Source organism: Microchirus variegatus (assembly GCF_963457635.1).
Source record: "Microchirus variegatus genome assembly, chromosome: 17".
In the NCBI taxonomy this organism is placed as follows: Eukaryota; Metazoa; Chordata; class Actinopteri; order Pleuronectiformes; family Soleidae; genus Microchirus; species Microchirus variegatus.
This window is the reverse complement of record NC_139818.1, coordinates 9078450-9099865: the sequence shown is the minus strand read 5'-3', so window position 1 is coordinate 9099865 and position 21416 is coordinate 9078450. Positions and strand designations below refer to the sequence as shown.

General features: G+C 38.8%; 1 protein-coding gene across 1 annotated transcript; it reads left to right on the top strand.

The window, feature by feature from the left end:
- Positions 1-253: 253 nt before the first annotated feature.
- On the top strand, positions 254-11933 carry cep55l (centrosomal protein 55 like; the record flags this gene model as incomplete). The annotated part of the gene is made up of 10 exons (XM_083903511.1): positions 254-454; positions 550-657; positions 3530-3685; positions 7019-7075; positions 7447-7591; positions 8992-9119; positions 9425-9618; positions 10121-10217; positions 11525-11650; positions 11739-11933. The coding sequence occupies 10 exons, from the start codon at positions 254-256 to the stop codon at positions 11931-11933; spliced, it is 1407 nt and encodes a 468-aa protein (XP_083759637.1).
- Positions 11934-21416: the final 9483 nt, after the last annotated feature.

The window sequence follows — 21416 nt, the reverse complement described above, 5'->3', positions numbered from 1 at the left end:
TTTTAAGTTTCTACGGACAATAGAGTTGCTGGTCTACTAATTTTCTCTCTAAAACTTGGTTTACAAACTTCCACTTGGAAGATGCTGTCAAACTGTGCGAGGGACAAAGTCAGTGCTGACTATATGTTACTTACACTTCAAAAATACGCATGCACCTCATGTTACCTATGTGCTCCCTGTAAACAGACTGCCACATTTCTTGTGTCCCCAGACTCCTCCAGCTCCCAGGCTCAGTACCTGTGACAAAGCAGCCATGACATCTAAAGGTAACAAAGAGACCATCATCGGTAGACTGGGTTTCAAGTCCAGCAGCTCTGCCCCCAAGGCCGAGGCAGAGATGGAGAGAGTCAGGAAGGAGAACGCTTACCTGAAGAGAAAAATTGATGAGCTGCACAAAAGACTCGTCCCCAAAGTCACCAAACCACCCGACTCTGATAATACCAAGCTGCTAGAGGTAAAGGAACTGTCTAAACGTGTCATGTCATTTTACTTTGTAAATTAGTATTTTAATGTTTACTTGGCATCTTCCCATGTTTTCCCATTTTTCAGAGGATTGTTACGCTTGAGACGTTGTGGGGGAAGAACAATCAGCAGTTGCTGGTTAAAGAGCAGGAAATAGAATCTTTGAGACAGCTGCTGTCAGCTCGAGGAGGAGAGGTATGTACAAATGACTCATCTCTGCCAAAATATGATTATACGATACATCTCTACGGTCAGTAATTACTGAAATTCCTTTAACGATTCGTAGGATGCTCTTACAAAAACGACATACAGACATATTTGAAGCTGCAGTCAGTGATGTCCTATTTTGAGTACAGTTTGGAAAACTTTGGTGTTGGTCTTAGCATTTATCTTCATCTTTGTGGGAGTGTTTTCGGATACTAGAAGAGCTAGCTTTACTGTGCGTCTACTGCGATTGAGAGACTGACAATACTGAGAAAACAGATACTGAAAGTATGACTAAAATAATTTGTAAACTGATTACAAATGTAAACTCTCAGATTTCAAACGCCAGATGTCAAATACGTTCCAGTTTTCAAAATAAAAGTGGGCATTAAATGTATAAAAGTTTATTTTATAAATATGAGTGTTAAGATTTGTTTTATATTTTTAAAATAACTTAATAAAGAGGTGTGTCTCATTAAGCAAGTGTAACCCTGCAGTGATTTTGGCCCAGCAGCTGAAATAACCTGGAAGCTCTTGAGGTAAAATGTTAATATTTACATTTAAAACATATACAAAATATGAAAGGTACTATTTTTAATACACAAAATACAGTAAATATGAGCTTCCAGGTGATGTAACCTAAAAACTTGAAATCAGTGCAGAAACATAGTACTAGACTGCCTAGTCAAGACACACCTCTTTTAATTCCATTTAGTACTTCTCATATTTTGTATATATTTTTTTAGCAATTTAGCTCAATAGCTTCCAGGTTATTTCAGATGCTGGCCCAAAATCAGTGCAGGATCATACTTGGTTAATGAGACACAGGTTTTTATTTAGTTATTTTGAAAATACAAAACAAATCTTAACGCTCATATTTGTAACTTTTTACACATTTAAAGGTCCATATTATGCAAAATCAACTTTTTAATCATTTAAATCCTTATATTTGGGATTCTGGAGGTCCTGTCAGTCAGCAAAGTTTGGAGGAAAAAAAAGATGGCTCATGTTTTTGTGGTCCTCCTCAGTCTAAGTATAGCAGATAAAACATGCGATGTTGACTTCCGCGCTCACTGGGACGTCACAATGCGCTGAATTCCTGGAATTGTTGTCTCGCGGAGCTTCGCTTTGTCCGTAAAGCACGTGAGGGTGCTGGCGAGGGCAACAGTAAACCGGAAGTCTGCGAAAAATTCTATCCTTGGCTCAGTCCTACACAAACTTTCACCCTCAGAGGATTTATCTGTCCAGTGGATACATTTTATATATGACAGCAATGTGCCTGCTGGAGCCTGCAAATGATCACTTTTCCAAATGCTAACTGCTGTTGGCTCCCAGTAGCCTCTGTGGCTGATATCATTTAAGAAACGCAGCGTTCCGAACAAGGCTGTTTTGGCAGGGTGATTGAACTGCTGTGGCTCTTCATTCTTATTTTGACCAAAGCATGTCACAGACAAATTCATTAGGACACCAGTGAACTAGTTTAACTTGCAGAAATAGGTTATAATATGAGACCTTTAATTGATACCCACTTTTATTTTGAAAACTGGAAGCTTCCACACGCTGCAGTAAGCTCGCAAACCTATTTGACATCTGACACAGGGAACAGTTTAGAAAACTGAGGGAATAGTTTACAAACATTTTTTTATTTTTTCCACACTTGACCCTAGCTGGCCTCTGTAGCAATGAGTATGCATGAATGTATTTATTTTCCTCCCCGTTTGTTAAAAACAACGATTTGCAGGCATGCTCGCCCTGCAAGATCGGCTCTGAGCCGCGCTCGGATACTTGACGTTTCGGTCTTGCGATAGCGAAGTTTATTGCAAACTGTTTTGTAACTTAAATGTGTTTCTGATTTCAGCTTGAAGTGGCGATAAGGTCTTAAAATGTTTTTAGATGGTCTTGAAAAAGTCTTAAAAGGGTATTGAAATTAACTTCAGGATTCCTCCATATTATGCAGTACTGTCAAGCTCAAAGGGGGGATTATCGCCCCCTAGTGTAGTGGAGGCAAGCACACTTAGCCCTGAACGTCATAGTTGAGCTACAACCGTGGAGGGTTGTTCCACTCTTGGCATTGTGATACTGGCATGTGCAGTGTGTTTTGCCAGCAGTAGACAACTGTCAGAAAGGCAAAACCTCCTAAAATTCCACTAAGCTGTCACAAAAACAGTTGGGTGGGAAATATCTTCTATCCCTCAGTGACAGAAGTGTGACTCAGTGACGTTTTGACAGCCAGCAAAAACTCAATGACAACACATGGTGTATACGCTGTTCTGAAAATATTTATAAACCAAATATCTTTCTCTGTCCTGGGTTCCGGTTGTTTAAGGCTGTTGATTATCTTTCTGAAATCTTTTTTTTCTATTTTGGCAGACATATTTTCTGATTCAGGCTGGATATATATTTACCTTTTTAAAGTGAAACACAAGCGTTTTAAATAAGATCATAATATATCATGAGGTTCTGGAAAGACTTTAAGATAAATCACAAGTGTTCTATTTCCTTTTCAAGTCTCTCGGGTGAAATATTAACAACATTTTCCCCATCCTCATAATTCGTTTGAGTACTTTTTATTGCAGTGCACGATAAAAATTGTATATTGTCTTCGATTTACTTCATATCAGAGTGAGCAAATGAGGGCAAACTCATAACTTCCTGGTTATGAAACAACAGAAATCATGCATTTTATTACCCACCACACGTGTTGGAGCATGATTGCAAACATCCATCCATCCTTCTTCTCCCATGGCACACAGATTTCTTTTCTGGACCAGGCCTAAACTTAATCATGGTGACATAGTTGTTGTCGGTGTTTGTGAGGATGTCACATTATTTCATGTATTGATTAATTGATTCTGTTTTCCAGGTGGTAACATCACTGCAGGCTCAGCTGGAGCAGCAGAAGAAGGAGACAGAGTTGAAAGACACGCTGATACAAAGTATTTCGCAGGAGAAGGAGAGCCTGAAAAATGAGATTGCCACCGTTTCTGCCCGCTGCCAGTCTCTGGAAATACAAGTGACAGTAAGTCGACAAATGTATAGTTACTATGCCTGTATAGATTGACTGATAAATACTTTAATCCTTAACTGAACCAGTCTGAATCAACCTTCAAATGACTAATCACATCACTATCTGTACTCTTCTGATCATGTAGTTGGCTTTCTCACAAAATTTGCTGACACTCGTTTAAAAAGAAATGCAAGTTGTATTCTGCCATTGATAATTAAAGTGCTTCACTCACTAATATCTTCCGATATTAATGACAAGCTCAAGGGTGATTATAAATAATTTTATTGCTCGTGGTTGGTCAGAAAATGTGAGGAAACTGAGAAAAGACCTTGATGATATTCTATTACATCTTGAGGAAGACATTAACCTTTTTTTTTTATCACTGATGAGCAGAATTGCCTGAAATCCTACCACAGCTTTCTGTCCTCTGTTACCCAATCGAATATCCCCCTGTTCTGTAGCAGAAATCTTTAAAGTCTGATGTTTTTGATGAATCAAATGTTTTTCCACTGATTAGTTCTAGCAATATTAATGCCTGACTCTCGGAATGTACTTCATAGAAAGAGGAAATGGTGTAACTGTATCAAAATTGGTGTGACATTTGTGGCATCTAATCAGCAGCAAGTGCACCACTGTGCAGGTTCACTTGTTCCTATGTCCACTAGGTGGCATTGTAGGACCTTTTTCTTCAACAGCAGCCATTGACTGGCTTTTGTAGTAATTTGTTATAATTAAAATTAAAAGGCCAGAATGTATCATGGGAAAAGGTAATTACATATTTTTTCAGTGTTGATGCTTTTCAGTCATCACTCACAATAAAATAACACATCTCTCCCTGTCCACTTATTGATAAAGACAACTTGGTCATAAATGACACTTTGTATATAGCATTCTACATATTAATTTAAAATACATATTTGCTGGAGCCTTTGGATTTTTCCTCGTTACCACTCCGTTTTCTCACTAAAGCAGCTTTTAATTGTTTCACAAAAGGAAGCACAGATTCATGGTCAGCGCTTTGATGCTCAGAGCATCGCTATGCTCTGAAAGAGTCTTTCTCCTCGACTCCTGGGGAGGCTGACAGAGCAACAACTCAGCTTAGGACTTGAGGCATGTAGGATTTTCTGAAGACTCAGTCATCATTTTTAGGTGCTTTTTGTGGATGAAAAGAAATCATTTGGAGCCAAATGCTGTTTGAGTAGGACATGATAAAACTGGAAAAATCATTCTCCTGCTTTTAAAAAGAGAAAAAAATATTAATAATATCCGATTGCGACAAGTATTTTCTTGATTCATTTTTTCTACTCCATTAAGTGCAGAAAATTATGTAAAATGTTGAGGACTGTTTGCCAAAAACTAAAAATGACTGTATCCTCTTATGTCTTGTTTTGCCCTTAAACCAAGGATATTTAGCTTGTTGTCATAGAAACAAGAATATATAGAAAATGAAGATGCTGAAATCGAATCACTTGTTTTTATTAAATTAAATCCAGAAAGTCAAAGCAATTGATCAATTGTCAAAAAATAGTCAGCCCTTTATCCAGTTGCTGATGCAGTCATTATTATATTATACTAATAATTAATTATCTTTGGAAGGTTGAGGAAGATGGAATGGAAGTTTATGTTGTACCCACAATAATGGGAATAATGACTCTAAATGTGCACAAATTGCTTTCATAACATTTTGAGTCTGTTCTTTGGTACTCGGTGTCAAAGTGCCGAGTAGGAACCATACATAGATGGTTCCTACCATCTATGTACGCCGATGTGTTTGTAGACATCGGCGTCAGGTTTATATGGGTGTATTTTAGCTTTGATTGCAAGTTGATTTTCTCATCTTTATGTCTTTGCGGTGACCTTGTCCTCTGCTTTCCAGGGCACTAGCTTAGCTTCTTTTGTAATACACTAAATAATCTGACCCACAGACCCCCCGACTCATCCTGTGTCACCTTCTTCCTGGATTCATACAAGCTATTTGAGGGCTTAGCTGATGGCACGCATGTGAAATCTTATCTAGAAAAGGTTGACAAGCTCATGATGCTTGTCTGGTGCCGTGTAGGAGCTCACTGAACCTTAGCACAGATATGATTGTTTTTGATTCCTGCTGTTGTGACGGTGCTATGAAGGGTTTGCTTGGGCTTAGGCATTGAGAAGGGATCAGGTGTGTTGACCTCTGGGGTCAGTGTGAGAATTATGAGACGGCTTACTCCCATCTTAGGAAAGATGTTGAAGAATTCACCCCAGGGTGATGCAGCACTCTCACACTTAATTAAATATCATTTATTATGAAGAATGTTTGCTGTCTGTAATAGGGATGGGACTTTTTTGTCGACAAATCGATCGACAATCGACACGTGCGCACCTCGACAAAAAAATTAAGAGTAAAAAAAGTGACGTGTCACAAAAACGTAAAGTTCACAACCACGGAGGTTAAAGAAGCTGTGCACGAAAAGGCGATCCTGCTGTCCAGGCTCCCTGCGCTCTCACATGATGATGCGCGCGTCACTGGCTCGTTCTCTCGAGTGGCTGTGCGTGGCTGTGCGTGTGTGTGCGTGTGTGTGCGCGTGTGTGTGTGCGTGTGTGTGTGTGTGTGTGTGTGTGTGTGTGTGTGTGTGTGTGTGTGTGTGTGTGTGTGTGTGTGTGTGTGTGTGTGTGTGTGTGTGTGTGTGTGTGTGTGTGTGTGTGTGTGTGTGTGTGTGTGCGTGTGTGTGTGTGTGCGTGTGCGTGTGCGCGCGCAAGTTTAGGACGGGGGTGGGGGACATAACACAAGCTCTACACAAATGAAGATGGCTTCTCACCCAGTCAGGATCACTGTACTTCACTCTGGTGGACACCCCTCATTTTTATTACCGCTGTTCTGATGGTCAATAATGGACATTACAGCCATGTTTTGGAGCCTAAAATGAAGTAGTACAGTGTAGAATAGTTTACACCCCCGCTTTGCTGCTGTTACTGCTGCTGTAAAAAAAAGTCGACAAAAAATTTGACACGTGGTACTCGACAATCGACTTTAAAAAAGTGTGAAATTCCCATCCCTAGTCTGTAATGACTTAAAACTATGTAAATCTTCGAGGCACCACGATACGATATCACGATATTGCGATAGGCTGAGTATTTGCAAAAACATGTATTGCACTGGCACCATCTAGTGGACTGAAAACTATTTGTTACATTGGTTAAAAAAATAATCTGCCAAAAAATGTATACCTTTTTCTCAAAAGCAATAACGTATCATCTCGCATAATATTGGGATATTTCACTGTATCGATTAATGAAATATGAAGTTGATTTTGGATGTCTGAATATATGACACTTTTTAAACATTTTTGTTGTTTTACTTCTCAGCAGAGTGCACAGATGCCCCCTCCAGAGCTGGCTTTGGTACAAGAGCAACTGAAAGATGTGAGTTCAGTAATGATTTACTGTGTGCGTGTGGGTGGATACGCTTTCTTTTTTTTTTCTTTTTTTTTTACCAACACCCTTTGTTGTTGAAACGTCTCACCCATCACTCACATATTTGAAACTTGAGTAATTCTCTGATGTTCATTATCCAGTCAGTATTTCTAAAACATGTTGGACACATTTATGTCAAGTATCATTAACGGACACTTTTATTTCTTTTTCTGAATAGAACACAGTCGGTAAAACCAAGAGCTAATGTTGCTTTTCATACAGGCTTCTGTATACGAACGCAAATATCCTTGCAGTGTACTGCTGTATACAAAATATCTAGGACAGTATGAATGTGGGTGTTGCTTGTCTGTCGCCACTAGGCTCTTGAGAAGAACCAGCAGTGGTTGACGTACGACCAGCAGAGAGAGGCCTATGTCCAATCCCTCGTCGGTCATACGCGGGAGCTGGAGCAGCAGCTGGCCCAGCCCAAGAAGCAGGAACCCAAACCTGAGGCCAATTCAGATGGTGGGAACCTTAAGGAGCTACACTGGCTCATCTAAACTAAACCATGGGCAACACTGGACGTATGAGCAGTGAATCTTAATCGCTAAATATTTTTCTTCAAGACATCCATGTTGTCAGATCAGAGCAGCGGGACGAATAAAGGACTATCTTATCTTATCTTATCTTATCTTATCAAACTTCATATGAGGCACACTCTGTTCATAAGACCTCTCGCCTATTTATTCTGATTTGAATTTTACAAGCATTCGTATCAAAAGTAGCTATAATTGTGATTTTGCTTTCTCCTCCTTAGACCAAAAGTGAATTCTTGAGACAAAGTCAATGAACATTGCATATCAATTACTCTATTTTCCTCAATTGAATGGCACAGTGGGTCATACCATGTTTTTTAAAGTGAATTGCTACATTTGGCTGCATAAATCAGGTCAAGTAGAAAATAAAGTATTATTAAGCTTAACATGTTCAGTGTTCATTGTGCTAGTGCTGCCAAAACATAACATGCTGGGCCAAAATGAATAGCTCCTCAAAACAGGAAAGTACAGTGTGACCCTCTAAATGAACGAGCTTCCGATGAAACGGAAACATTTCTTCATAAAATGGTGAATTGCAGATGACCCTCATAAATATAACTCCCTTTACCTTTTGAGTTAAGTTGTCAACTGCTACTGTACTTCTGCATCAAATTAGTAGAAATATTACAATTTCTACTAGTTTGTTCAAAAATATCACAGGAAAACAAATCTAGTGTCATCTAGTGACCTGGCATTTAGTTGACTGTGTGTGCATATTAAAACATAAATGATCAATTGCAGTTTTCAAAGACAAACCATATGATTTGGCAGCAGACGTGTAGATCAGCCATATACTGCTCATACACCCACTGTAGCCCTTACAATATAACACTGTTGTTGTGGTTGTTTTTGTGCGACTATATGTGAAATTGTACAGTTATACAGTTGATACAAACATGAGTTGATTTTTTTTTGCAACTGCAGTAAACGCTAATAAGCTGATGGATGAGAAATGTTCAGGCACGTACAATAGTCCTTGTATGAAACATATTACTGTTCCTCCGCACCGTCCAATCGGCTCTTTTTCAGCTTTACTTGTGAACTTGCTGAGCCGGATTCTGGCAGTTGGAGTCACTATCATTAAGTTAAAGTCTTGTCACAGTGTCCCTATCCACTCACCAAACTTGCAGTATATAATGCAGAGACAAAAGTTCATGTGCAGAGTGGTAATGGAAAAAAAAACAACTCCTTTTTCCCACATTACAAGCTAGTAAGCTAGCTTTTTTTTCCCCACCAACTGTTATTTTAAGATAGAATAAAAAGTTGGATAATGTCGCTTCAAATTAGCTTCTTAATTTGCCGACTAATCACGTTTTATGTCAACCTCAGCAGGTGCAGAAAAGGAAGCCCAACTGAAATGTCAGCTTGACCAAATATCAGGGCTGCAGAAACACCTTGAGAGCCAAAAAGCTCAAGTTGCCAGAGTTAAACAGGAGCTCCACATGCAGAGAGAACAGGTAAATGTCATTGAAATCCACATTGTGGTTGTTTCTGTCTAATACAGGCTGCCCTCACTAATTATTCTTATTGTAGTTGAGGCCTGTACTGCTCACATTCTTATGAAACCTGCCATCTTCCTGTTGAACTATGAAGTTTCAAGAATAGAAGATTGGTCTGATTTAGTGCTGAGTCAAAGTGAACCTGCCTGGTTTTACTCACCAGATTTTGACATCTTTGTTATTGATCCGTGTTAGCTGAGTCAAAGTGAATAAACATAAACCATTCACCATTTTTTTCACCATTTTTGACTTTGATTCTGCAGACACTGAAAGCTCAGAGTGAGCTGCAGTCTCGAAACGAGCAGGTCGCCAGAGTCCAGGAGGAGATGCTGTCGCTGCAGAGGAGGTACGAGGATAAATGCAGTGAGCTGTCATCCTGTGCGAGGAAGTACGGAGAGAGGAAGAAAGAGTTGGAGGAGGCCAAGATGCAACTGCAGGCCAAGCAACAGAGCAGCAGGTAGGTGGAGAAGCAACGTCTGCATAGAGACGAAAGTCTCTCAGAACAACTCGGTCTGATGGTTTATCTGACAAGTGCAAGGACATTTTATATTCCTTGTTGATCGAGAAATTGGAATATTAAGACATTTTGCTTCAAAATGTCTGTTTTACTTTCTTAAAACCTTGGTTGGCCCATGGCTCATGTTTTAAAAAAAAAAACACAGTTATACTAACATATTTTACTGTTCGATTTTAGAATAACAAACCCAGTTTTCAACAGCTGAAGAACCCTTAGGGATGTGCTGACATTAACGGTCATTTCAGCTGCTGTCTGTGAAATCCTTTGGTTAGAATCTATGTTAAATAGCTGTATATTCTGGCAGTAAATTAAAGTGAAACTTTATCAGTTTCCCACAGCACTTTGTCCAATGTTATAGAGAGGAAGCAGCCACAGGCGGGGAAGTTTGTTTGATTATTTGTTTTATCAATTGATTTTTTGATCACACAAATATCGCATGCAGACATAAAGTGTGTGCGGAGAGAAGGGCGTCATCTGAAGAAGTGAAGGTTATGGACATCGAACTGGAGAAGAAGAGATCTGATGAACTTCTGCTGCAGGTGAATAGGAAATACAATGTATGGTGCTTTTTCATTATACAGTTCTGGCTTGACTCAACAAGGTTTTTGGCTTTTCCAGTAAAAGATAGTACCTGGTGCTTTTTTTGGTATCTGCTCTGGCAAGGTTCCAAGGAGTTGAGCCGATACTAAAATGTGACGTCAACAGACTGCCGGCCGCCGGTTGGTCACTGGAAGAGTCATGAGCATGGCGTCCGACAGAAGAAACAAACCGAACAATGCCGAACTGTAGATCAGTTAATAAGACTTAAAAACTCTGAAAACGTGCGTTAATCTCCAACATTTAGCAAGGAAATGTCTAAAATCTCAATATTTAAAGGTCACATAGAGTGGTCCTGTTGCACATATGTTAGTTATGGAGGTCTACTTACATACATTAACTTCTTTTTATGGTCAAAAACCTCCTAGTTGCTATAAACGAGCCGATTGAAATCCTCTTTTCTGAAGCTGTTCCTGAGTCGCGATATTTCAGAGTGAACTCTCACCCCCAGAAGACAGAGTCTTGTGATTGGCCAGTACTATTCAGCACACCAGCTCTCAGAAGCGCAGCTCCCCCCTCTGGAACGGTGGATGCACTGCTCCTCATTATCAAAACATTGTTTTAACAGTGTTTAAAAATAGCTTCTTCACGACTCCCCGCCGCAGTCCCTTTTATGACTTTGACCTGGAGTCAGACCCAGAGTCAGAAGACACTGTCACTCGTGAAACACCTCCACAACGGACGTTATTCTTCTTCTGCGGTTCAATGTACGCAACCGGATGTGCCCGGACTAGTGCCCGGAGCAGGAGGATCTGCTGTTCAGGAGAACCGTTGTTTACGTAACCGGACCTGTTTTTTTCAGCGATCTCGCTGAGTCCGAGATTACAATAAAACACAGCGTTCTCAGCAGTGGCTGAAATGTTTCTTTAGAACCTTCAGGGCTTCTTAAACAAGGTAAGGACGCAGATGCACACTAAAAAACAGCGTTAATTGGAACTTCTGTTCTAGGTCCGCTTTAACAGAGGAGTCTGGTTTATTTAGCATTCAGTGACTGTAGCTGTCTGTTCAGCTTTGCTATGACGACCCCATCCACACAGAGGAGAGGTACTGGAGGAATGAAAAACCACATGCCTCATATCAAACACAGTAGAGCAGAGCTGAGTAGTGATAGAAATGTATAATGGAAAAGTGCCTTTCAAGTTATATTTTACTTAAAGTATAGATAAGTTTTTTTTTGGTGGGAAATTCAATGAGTTTGCAATGAGTTCTCGTCCATCTCCTCATACCATACGCTTCTCTCCCCTCTAAGATCCGACTGTTAGCCAAGGACTTTGAGAACGAAAAGCTGGATCGTCAAAGCACGCAACACCAGCTTAACAAGTTGCTTAAGGAGTTTCGCAGGACTCGGGATCAGACTGTAAAACTGAATTCTTACGTAAGTGATACTAGACGTGACATCCATATGGAAAAAGCAAAGGTCTTGAGCTCGTCCTGATAAATGAATATCCTGTTTTCAGTTTCAGAGGCAGTTAACTGCCGATACCCCAGAGCCCTGCACCCACACCAAGTTTCAGCGTCTTAGTCTCGATGACCCTATGTCCCCACCCAAAGCCACCAACCTTGATGAAAGTTTCCTCGAGTGCCCCGGTTGTCAGGTCTCCTATCCTGCCAGCCGTCACAGGGAACTCCTGCGGCACATTGACTTCTGCCTCGCCTGATTTTTCACAGATCAAGGATTTTTAATGGTGTCATAAATATTGTTGTCATTGTTTGTGAATGAAGACATGCTGTCAGTGGGTAACAAGTACATGTTGCTCGCTTTTAAAGGTTGAAAAACACTGGACTATATTATGAGATCAGTTCAGGATTATTTTTAGGCTATTTATAGATAATATAAGTTTAAAATATATATTCCAGTGTTATAAGATACAAACTGATGACACATTTAACAATGAGTCACCATTGTGTTCAAACATACAGAATAGTACACACAGTTCATATTTAAAATAAATTAAGAGAAAATAAACATTTGATTCCTGTTTTCATCTCTTAAAGCCAAAGATTGATCCAATCATTTACTGACCTTTTTTTTACTATTATTATTATTATTCCTCTATGCTTATTTCTGTGCTTTTCCCATAGACTGTAAATAAATGAGACTTGGTCTCTATCAGTTGCAAAATCTTTAAGCCTCAAGATTGTAAACATAATACACAAACCTGACATTATGTTCCATTGTGAGTGAGGTCATTAACACCTCAGGAAAATGTGTACCCTTGTTATAAATCAAGTGAAATGTAGAAGCTAGTTTCCCCCCCTTAGACCTACGTTCTAACTGCATTCAGCAGTGTCGACCCCTTGTGGCAAACTGCAACTTCCACCCTACTTGGCTGGGCTTCAAATAGTAAGACGATGTCACTTTTTATATACGGTCTATGGTTTTGACTGCAGTGTATTTTTTCAGTTTTTGCAAAAGCTCTTAGGGAATTTTTTTTGATTGCTTTTAAGTTTGATTTGTGTATTTTTGATCCGATTTATTTATTCTTGTGTTGTTTTAAAGGTGAGGTATTGTCTTTCTTTAGGGAATGAAAGCTTTTATTTTTTACCAATAGTAACGTAATGTCATTGTATGTGTTATGAAAGTTTACAGTCCTGCTTAACGTGTTCTATTGATACGATTGATATGATCAGCTGTAAACATGGTTCGTCCACTCCTAGTTTTAATTGCTCTCTGTGTAGCATGTCATGACATATTTGCATTGGTCTCAATGCTTGTCGTTTTAAAAAATAATGAGGTAAAGAACAAAGTAAAATGAGATTATCTGTGTTCTGTTAATAATAGGTTTGTCTACCATGCGTTACTTGTACATGTGTATGGTTTTGCTCTAGCAATGTGGAAATGTTTATTGTAAGTGAGACTTCTCAAAAAAGTTAGCAATAGACCAACAGCTCAAATAAAATTGCAGATATAGCAGTAAGCTATACTGACACCCTGTGACAAATATTCTTAACTTAGACCTAAGAAAGGATTTTTTGTCAAGCAGCTAAATCTGTTTTTCCCTCGTCTCCCAGCTAATAGTCAGTTTTTGGTGAGAGCAAACCTTCTCGTCTCAGGCTGGCTTATGGCGAAATACCTCGTACAACCACATGTGCTGAACTGTGTCATTAACCACATTTAGTCTGAACTTAGCCCAGACCTAAAACACTCTGCATGTGTGGAGCTTGAATTGGTCACATGGTGTCCGGTTGTTTCTGGTTGAAGTCGAGCTCGTCTTTTTGCCCTGACTTCTCAAGCTCGCTGGAATGAGATTGCATGACTTAACTGCTTGTACTAAACTCTTTAAAGAGGTGGATTAGTGAAGGTCCTCTTGGTCAGGGGGAAAAATGTGTTTAGGAGCCTTTTATTCCTGCTGCCTTGGCAATGTGACCACATAGACTTAGGATAGTTTTGTTTATGTTGTCTATTTAAGCGTAACTGTATATCACAACCGAATGTGATTTTGATCACCTGATTTAGCTTTTCACAGGTTTTATTCTAATCATGTGCTCCATGGTGGTTTTCTGATGCACTGTACTGTATAAAAATGTGCAATAAAGACGTACGTTTCCTAATATAGCAGCACACGGATGTGTAATTTCAGTAACCCCTGAGTGTATTTCTATGCCAGAGGAGAAGGGAGACTAAAATAGGAAATGAAATGACAAAGCTGGCGGTGAATCAGTCTGACATTTGATCCAAACGTTCTGCTGTCTGATCTGTCTCTGGTTTTAATAGCATGAGTGGAACTTTAGTGCTGCCACCTGGTAAAGGTCTACAAGACCTCCCATCATATCGGGGCAACGACTGTGGCCTTCACACACCAGAGAGGAAGTCATTCTTCATTCACTTCAAAACGTGAGACATATTTACCTCTTAAATGTTTACAGATGATATAAATAAAGTATGAAAAAGGATCATTTTCCTATAGCCTTGCATTCAAATGGAATTATTTTGGCAACCAACAGTTGCCCCCTGATGGATAACTGCTACCTCCAGCTTTCATCCTGTCCTCGATGAAGCCGTCTAAAGATATATGTCCCAATCTGAGGGCTGGGCCATCCAAAGTGTGCATTCGTTGACCAGGTGTTGTCACAATGAGCAACAGGACCATCACGTAAGTTGTCCAATTTCAACTGGATTTGTGGACTCCTTTGAATGCAGCCTGGGTTCTGGCTGGATAGCCAGGCTGCATGATACAAAGTGTGTTCAGTGACCTTTGTGATGTGTTCAGTGACTCAAGTGACCCTTGAGATGTGTTCAGCGTCTTGTGATGTGTTCAGTGACTTGTGACCTTTGTGAAGTGTTCAGTGACGAGACCTGTGTGATGTGTTCAGTGACTCATGTGACCTTTGTGAAGTGTTCAGTGACGACTCCCGTGACCTGTGTGAAGTTTTCAGTGACTCCTGTGTGATGTGTTTAGTGACTCCTGTGACCTTTGTGATGTGTTTGGTGACTTCCGTGACCTGTGTGACGTCTTCAGTGACTCTCGTGACCTTTGTGATGTGTTCAGTGACTCGTGTGATGTGTCCAACGACTCTTGTGATGTATCCAGTGACTCCTGTGTGATGTGTTCAGTGACTCCTGTGTGATGTGTTCAGTGACTTCTGTGTGATGTGTTCAGCAGCAGTTTAATGTTTAATTTGAGATTTAAAAAAATTCTGTCACTGTTTTTATTCTATGGACTAGGGTGTGGGAGAGTGAGTCCTTTACAGACTCCAGTTTCTGTTGGAAATCTCGGTCTCGGATCCAGTTTTTTGGTCTTTGTCAGCTGCACTCCAAAATGAGGACACTCATCAACCTAGGTCATCCTCTGTCCTTCTGTCTTATTGTCTTTATATTTAATCAGCGTGGTGATCTTGAAGTCAAATATGGCAGTGGAACAGGGATGGTCTTCTTATAATCATTTCTAATAATTTCTGGCAGAAAACAGTTCTTCTTCCAATAAGCTCCACTAGGCGGCACACCGAGAGATGGAATGCTGCCCTCCAAAGTTGAAATTCCCAACCACGCCTCAAAATCACTGGTCAAAGTTGCCATTCATTTTTATCCTTATTATTTCCCCCTTTCTTTGATCCTTCTGTAAAAATGTATCTTGTACTTCATTTTCTTATATGTAGACCAGTTACATGAAGAAATGCCAACGGCTCAAAGCTCTTCTAAGGCTGTTCAAAGTTCTCATTCTTCCTCATCCTCATCCTCATTTCCCAATCCCTCTGGATTATTCAGCTCTCTTTTCCCTTCAGTGAAACGCAGTGATTTCCACTCCTATAAAAAATACTGTGATCAAAGGCAAGTGTCCTTTGATGACTTTTAATAAAGAAAACATAGTGGTGTGAAACATTACTGATCCACGCTGCTATAAATTAGTTGAAACCCAGGATGCTTGTACTGCACTAGGCTTAAATGTTTGTGTGCTGCAGATCCTGACCAAGAGGCCTTCAGAGAAGAGGAGAAAAGAAAAACAGAGGAAGGCAGAGAAACAAAGAGGTACATTTTATAGTTCTTCTTCACATCTTTTGCAGCTGTGGATAGAATTGTTAACATCGCCTTCATGAGGAAGTCAGGAATTGTGACAACCACAGTGTGCATTCCATTGCCAGCAGCAACTGCAATTTAAAGTAGTTAAAGTACACATTCCTGTATTTGTTGTACCCCTTAAAAAAAACTAATTTATAACATTGCTCTACAGATGCTGTACAGTATAAAGTCTCACTTTCTTGCTGACTCATTTTTCAGTTGAATGCTCAGACCGAGCCTTCCTCGCAAAAAAGACATGTGAGCCCCCCAGTGAGAATAAGAGTCCAGCCATGGATGGTGAGTTGAAACAACATGAAAATGATTTGGTTATGATTTTCGGGGAAAAAAAAAAGTGGTGATGTCGATCTATTTCTCAAGAAAATAGAAAAAACAATGTCTTTAATTTGGTTAAATATCCTCTGACTGTATAGTTACCACACACATGTTCTGTGGCTGCTGATGTACTAAACATGACAACATTTCCACCACACACTCGGATATGAATATAATTTCATGATCTTCTATGACGTGAAAGACATGGTTTTGGACTGTGGAAGGAAAACCCGTGCACACGAGGGAGAAGATGCAAAAACTCCTAAAGAAGCAAAAACAACACACATAGTGGCAAATGTTTTAAAACTTAGTATTTGATTTATGAGAATCACAAAAGAATGACATTTGAAGACGTTTGCCTTACTCATCATTTCATTCTTTAGCACAATTTTGTTAAATTTCTGGGTTCCACCAGTGCCATTTTGTTGCTCTCTTATACCTAAATTTCCATTCATCCATCTCCTACCACTTTATCTTCCACAGGAGGCTCGTTTTCCTGTGCTAAATTAAGATATGACTGTTTTGTAATTTTATGGACACTCACTCATTCCAAGTCCAGCGATAGCTTCCCGTTGAAGGACCTCGATTGTCAAACGTGTAATTCATATTTTTGTTTTGAATACCCTTAAAAGTGTAAACTGCTTCTTCTTTTTTTTTGGAAAGGTCACCACTTGAAAACACATGGACCTTTTTTTTTATCTCTCGTCATGTCTTTTTGTTGTTGTTGTTGTTGTTGTTGTTGTTGCCTTATTCTGTGGCTTTGTGGTCATTTTTGATAACATGGATACACACTCTGTGTGGTGAAAATGCTCACGGACCTGTAAAGTCAAATTTGTGCTGATGTATTATATCAATAATACCATGAATATACAGTAAGAGTTATTTGCTGAACAATCTTGGTTGTCAGATTTTATTGTTAGCTCTCGATCATAGTTTCATATCTTAAACATCCATTATACTGTATGTGAGGTGTTAACAACTAGTCTTTTCTGTAATTCTACTGTATAGGAAGGTATTTTGATGGCAAAACTCCATGCCAGTGAATTGTGTACTTGTGTACAAAAGTCACAAATGTGTATCATAAGATTTGAAGTCACGGAATTATTTTTCTACCCTGTAAATACAACACAGAAGTTACAAGTTCAAGTCCCATGCTACATCTCACAAATAGAAATCATCAGTTTTGCTGTCTTTGTCTCCTATGATATATTTAACTGAAATGTATTATCCAGGAAAACATGAAAATGTACAGGGGTGCCCAAACTGTTGCATACCACTGTACTTATATATCCATAGATATATACGTACATATATATTTTTCTACTAGGATAGAAAAAAAAATATATTCATTCATTACATTTTCTAGAGCACTTTTCTGCAGGAGTTTTGCTACCAAAAACCCTTTATAGGAATAGTCTAGGTACAAAACATGGAAAAAAAACTAGCATGGAGAATACTGAGCACAGAAGCCAATTTAGGAAATGCAAAAATATTAATTGCCCCCTTAATTGTATTGTTTGCAGAGAGGTCATGGAGGTCAACTGAGATAAAAGCAGTGCTCAAACACATGAGGGAATTCATAATGGATGGCATAGATCCTGGAGAGGCACAGTGCAGAAACGCTGTTGTGTCAGAAACATCCCTGTGTGGCAGGTCGTGGCAGGACGTAAGGGACCTCGTGCTCAGGACATTCACTGAAAGTAAGGCCACTGGACAGATGTTGTAGATGATAAAGTTTTTAATCCTGGATTACATTCAAAATCATTTAATGGTGGTCCGTTTTTATTTTGGCATAATCATGAGGCCAGATAAAATTTGATGTCCTGAAAATCTGTTGAGGTCACAGATTAAAATTGGAATGTATCTGTCCGTCATCATGACAGTTGAAGCCTCAGCTACGGTTGTGAGTTTATACTGCAGATTCAAACAGGGAGGTGAGGTCAGTGCCAGCCCAAGCTTTTATGGGGCCGTAATCACCTGTTCATGACAATTATTAAAGTAAATGTAGTGCTATAATTGTTAGTAATTATAGTTGTGTTGTTTACACCAAACCAGTGTCACTTTTTTCATAATACAATCAAGTGTATCGACAGTAAATGGCTTTTATTTATTTTGTATAAAAATATATTTATGTATGTGTATATATATATATATATATATATGTGTGTGTATATGTATGTGTGTGTGTGTGTGTGTGTGTGTGTATATATATATATATGTGTGTTTATATGTATGTATGTGTGTATATGTATATTTATATACATGTGTGTATATGTGTGTGTGTGTGTATATATATATATATGTATGTATGTGTGTATATGTATGTATATATATATATATGTGTGTGTGAGTATATATATATGTGTGTATATATGTATGTATGTGTGTATATATATATGTGTGTGTGTGTATATATATATGTATATATATATATAAATGTGTGTATATGTGTGTGTGTGTATATATATATATATATATATATATATAAATGTGTGTATATGTGTGTGTGTGTATATATGTATATATATGTATGTATGTGTGTATATGTATTATGTGTGTGTGTGTGTGTATATACACACACACAGGGATGTGTGATAAATGTGTGTATATGTGTGTGTATATATGTGTATATATATATGTGTGTGTGTATATATATATGTATATGTGTGTGTGTGTGTGTGTATATGTATATGTGTGTATATATGTAAATATATGTGTATATATGTATATAAACTGCCTCAATATTTTGTTCTGTTAAAAAAAACTTTTGGTGATGAGGGGCTATGTGCTTTCCGTTATTGGTGCACCTTTTATTATTGATTTACTTTATTGATTGACTTTGTTTTTCAGGTTATATTGTTAACGGCTGGTATGTTGGACAGGGAAAAGATGACTACACATGTTTCATGTGTGTCCAATGATTGCTAGTTCTCAGACAGAGTGAAGAACAGGTCAAAGGTCACAACAAGAACACACGATTATTGTGAGAATGACGAGTTGCAATAATGTCACCGCAACAGTTTATTGTTATTCTCTTTTATGACAGTTGTTTAGCCCTTGTTGAAGCACAACAATAAGATCTATTTTGTAATGTTCAAGAATGTGAAGCTTCAAATTCTGTTAGCTGTGAACAATGATGTCGTGGTTGTCAGATTTTAGTGTTAGCTCTTGATTGTAATTTCATATCTTAAATATCGATTATATGGGAGGTGTTACTAACTATAGTTCTTTTCTGTTATCACTGTTGTAGGAAATAGTCCAGGAACAAACTTCTGAAAAATAATTTTTAAAAAAACGCAAAAGCCAATTTGAGAAATCTATATTGTTGTCCGTTAGAACATTGCAAAAAATATTCATTGCACTTTTTTGTCAGTTGAAGACGAACCATGGAAGATAACTGAGGTAAAAGCAGTGTTCAAACACCTGAAGCGCTTCATAATGGAGGGCAGAGTTCCTGGGGAAGCAGAGTGCGGAAAAGCTGTCGTGTCACAATTATGCCTCAGTCGCAGATCGTGGGAAGATGTGAGAGACCTCGTGTGCAGAACAATCAGCGAGAGAGGTAAGGCTACTGGATAGAAATAAAAATATAAAAATATGATTTCATGGTTTTTAATTTGGGATAATCATGAAGCCAGATACTAACTAGTTGTTTTCTGTAATTCTGTTCATTGTGGTTGTAGGTCCTGGAACAAACCACTCACAGGAACAACATGCAGAAATAGAGTGAGTCTTCCATACTGAGCACAACAGCCACTTCAAGAAATCTGTTTTCCAGTTATAGAATATTACAAAACATTAATTGCCCTTTTCGGGCATTTGCAGGGGAAGTAGACGAGTGCTTGGGGAGGACGACAGCAGAAAAGCTCTAATGTTGCAAATATCCACAAGTCGCAGATTGAGGAAGGAAAGGAAAAAGATGAATACATTGTTTTTTTCTCCTGACGGAGAACAAGACCCTGAAATTTGAGCTCTGAGTTTCTGGCAGGCAAGTTGATGGACTTCCGGTTATGAAGTGAGCTGAAGAGATGCAAGTGCAGCGTGCTCCCACTCCAACGTTGTCTCTACTTTTTAAACCCTTCCATTTTCAAAAGAAAATACTTTGCACTTGCATGAAGCAGCTACTATACGAACTATCTAGCAATGTCCAAGACTAAGTGGGAAAAGTCCTGAGAAAGACGAAGACAGAATGTTCTTCAGCAGCTGTTACCATGGCTGACATTAGCCTGCTTATGGCGGACCTCAAATCGTCAGGCTCTGGCAACCGGATTTGATGACTTCAACTCAACTCTTGCTGTCCACCAGAAGAATATAAGCCCTCTGGAAGGTGGCGCTATACCAAAGTCAACCAACGTCTTCAACAAACTGAAGCTATGTGCTCTGGGTTACATAAGGATCAACAAGTTCAAGAGAAACCGACTACAGACCTGACAATATCACACGCGGAGTACAAAGCGCCAAAGGCTGTTGTTGTCTGCTGCTGCTGCTTGCAGCAGTCATTTTTAGGTTTGATCTAAGGCGAGGCACAGTTTTAGGGTGGAATATATGTTCTATTTATTTTTTTTTTTTTTTTTTTTTGTTCTAGCTTTTTCTTATTGATAACATACAACTTACCTCATGCTGTTACAATCCCATTGTAATATCAGACCATGCAGCTGTCGCGTTCGATATCCATTTTCCTGATCACGATCACCAGCCCCCTGACACTTGGATCCTGACTTTTGATGTCCTGATGTTGACCTTCTTGTGTCCACCAATATTAACTCTACCACATTATTATTTAGGAGACATGTAAAGCCTATCGACGAAGAGAGATAATCTCTTAGCTACATGCATTTCAGAAAAAAAAAGCTATGAGTTCGAATAAGGTGAGTCACCTTATTCAGGATGTTTTAACAAATTACTCACAAAAAATCTGAATTTGACCTTCTGTCCGCTAATGTATGGAGGACCAAACCTGACATAATAATAATAAATAAATACAGGAATGAATGCATGAATAAATAACTAAATATAGGAATAAATAAATAGATTTCTTTTCACCTACATTTATTTATTTATTTATTTATTTATTATTACGTCAGGTTTGGTCCTCCATACATGAGGTGACAGACTTACAATTAAAATCACGTCATAGTTATTAATTAAAATTAATTAAAGAGCGAAGCCCGTGGACATGTGAATCATAATGCTGTTCAGTTGGAAAGTCTACTCTTTCCAAATGGAAAAGCAGACTCGTGCTATACTTTTTTTTTTTAGATTCTATACCAAAAAAAAACTAATATGTCACAGAAAAACACTCAAAAGTCACAGA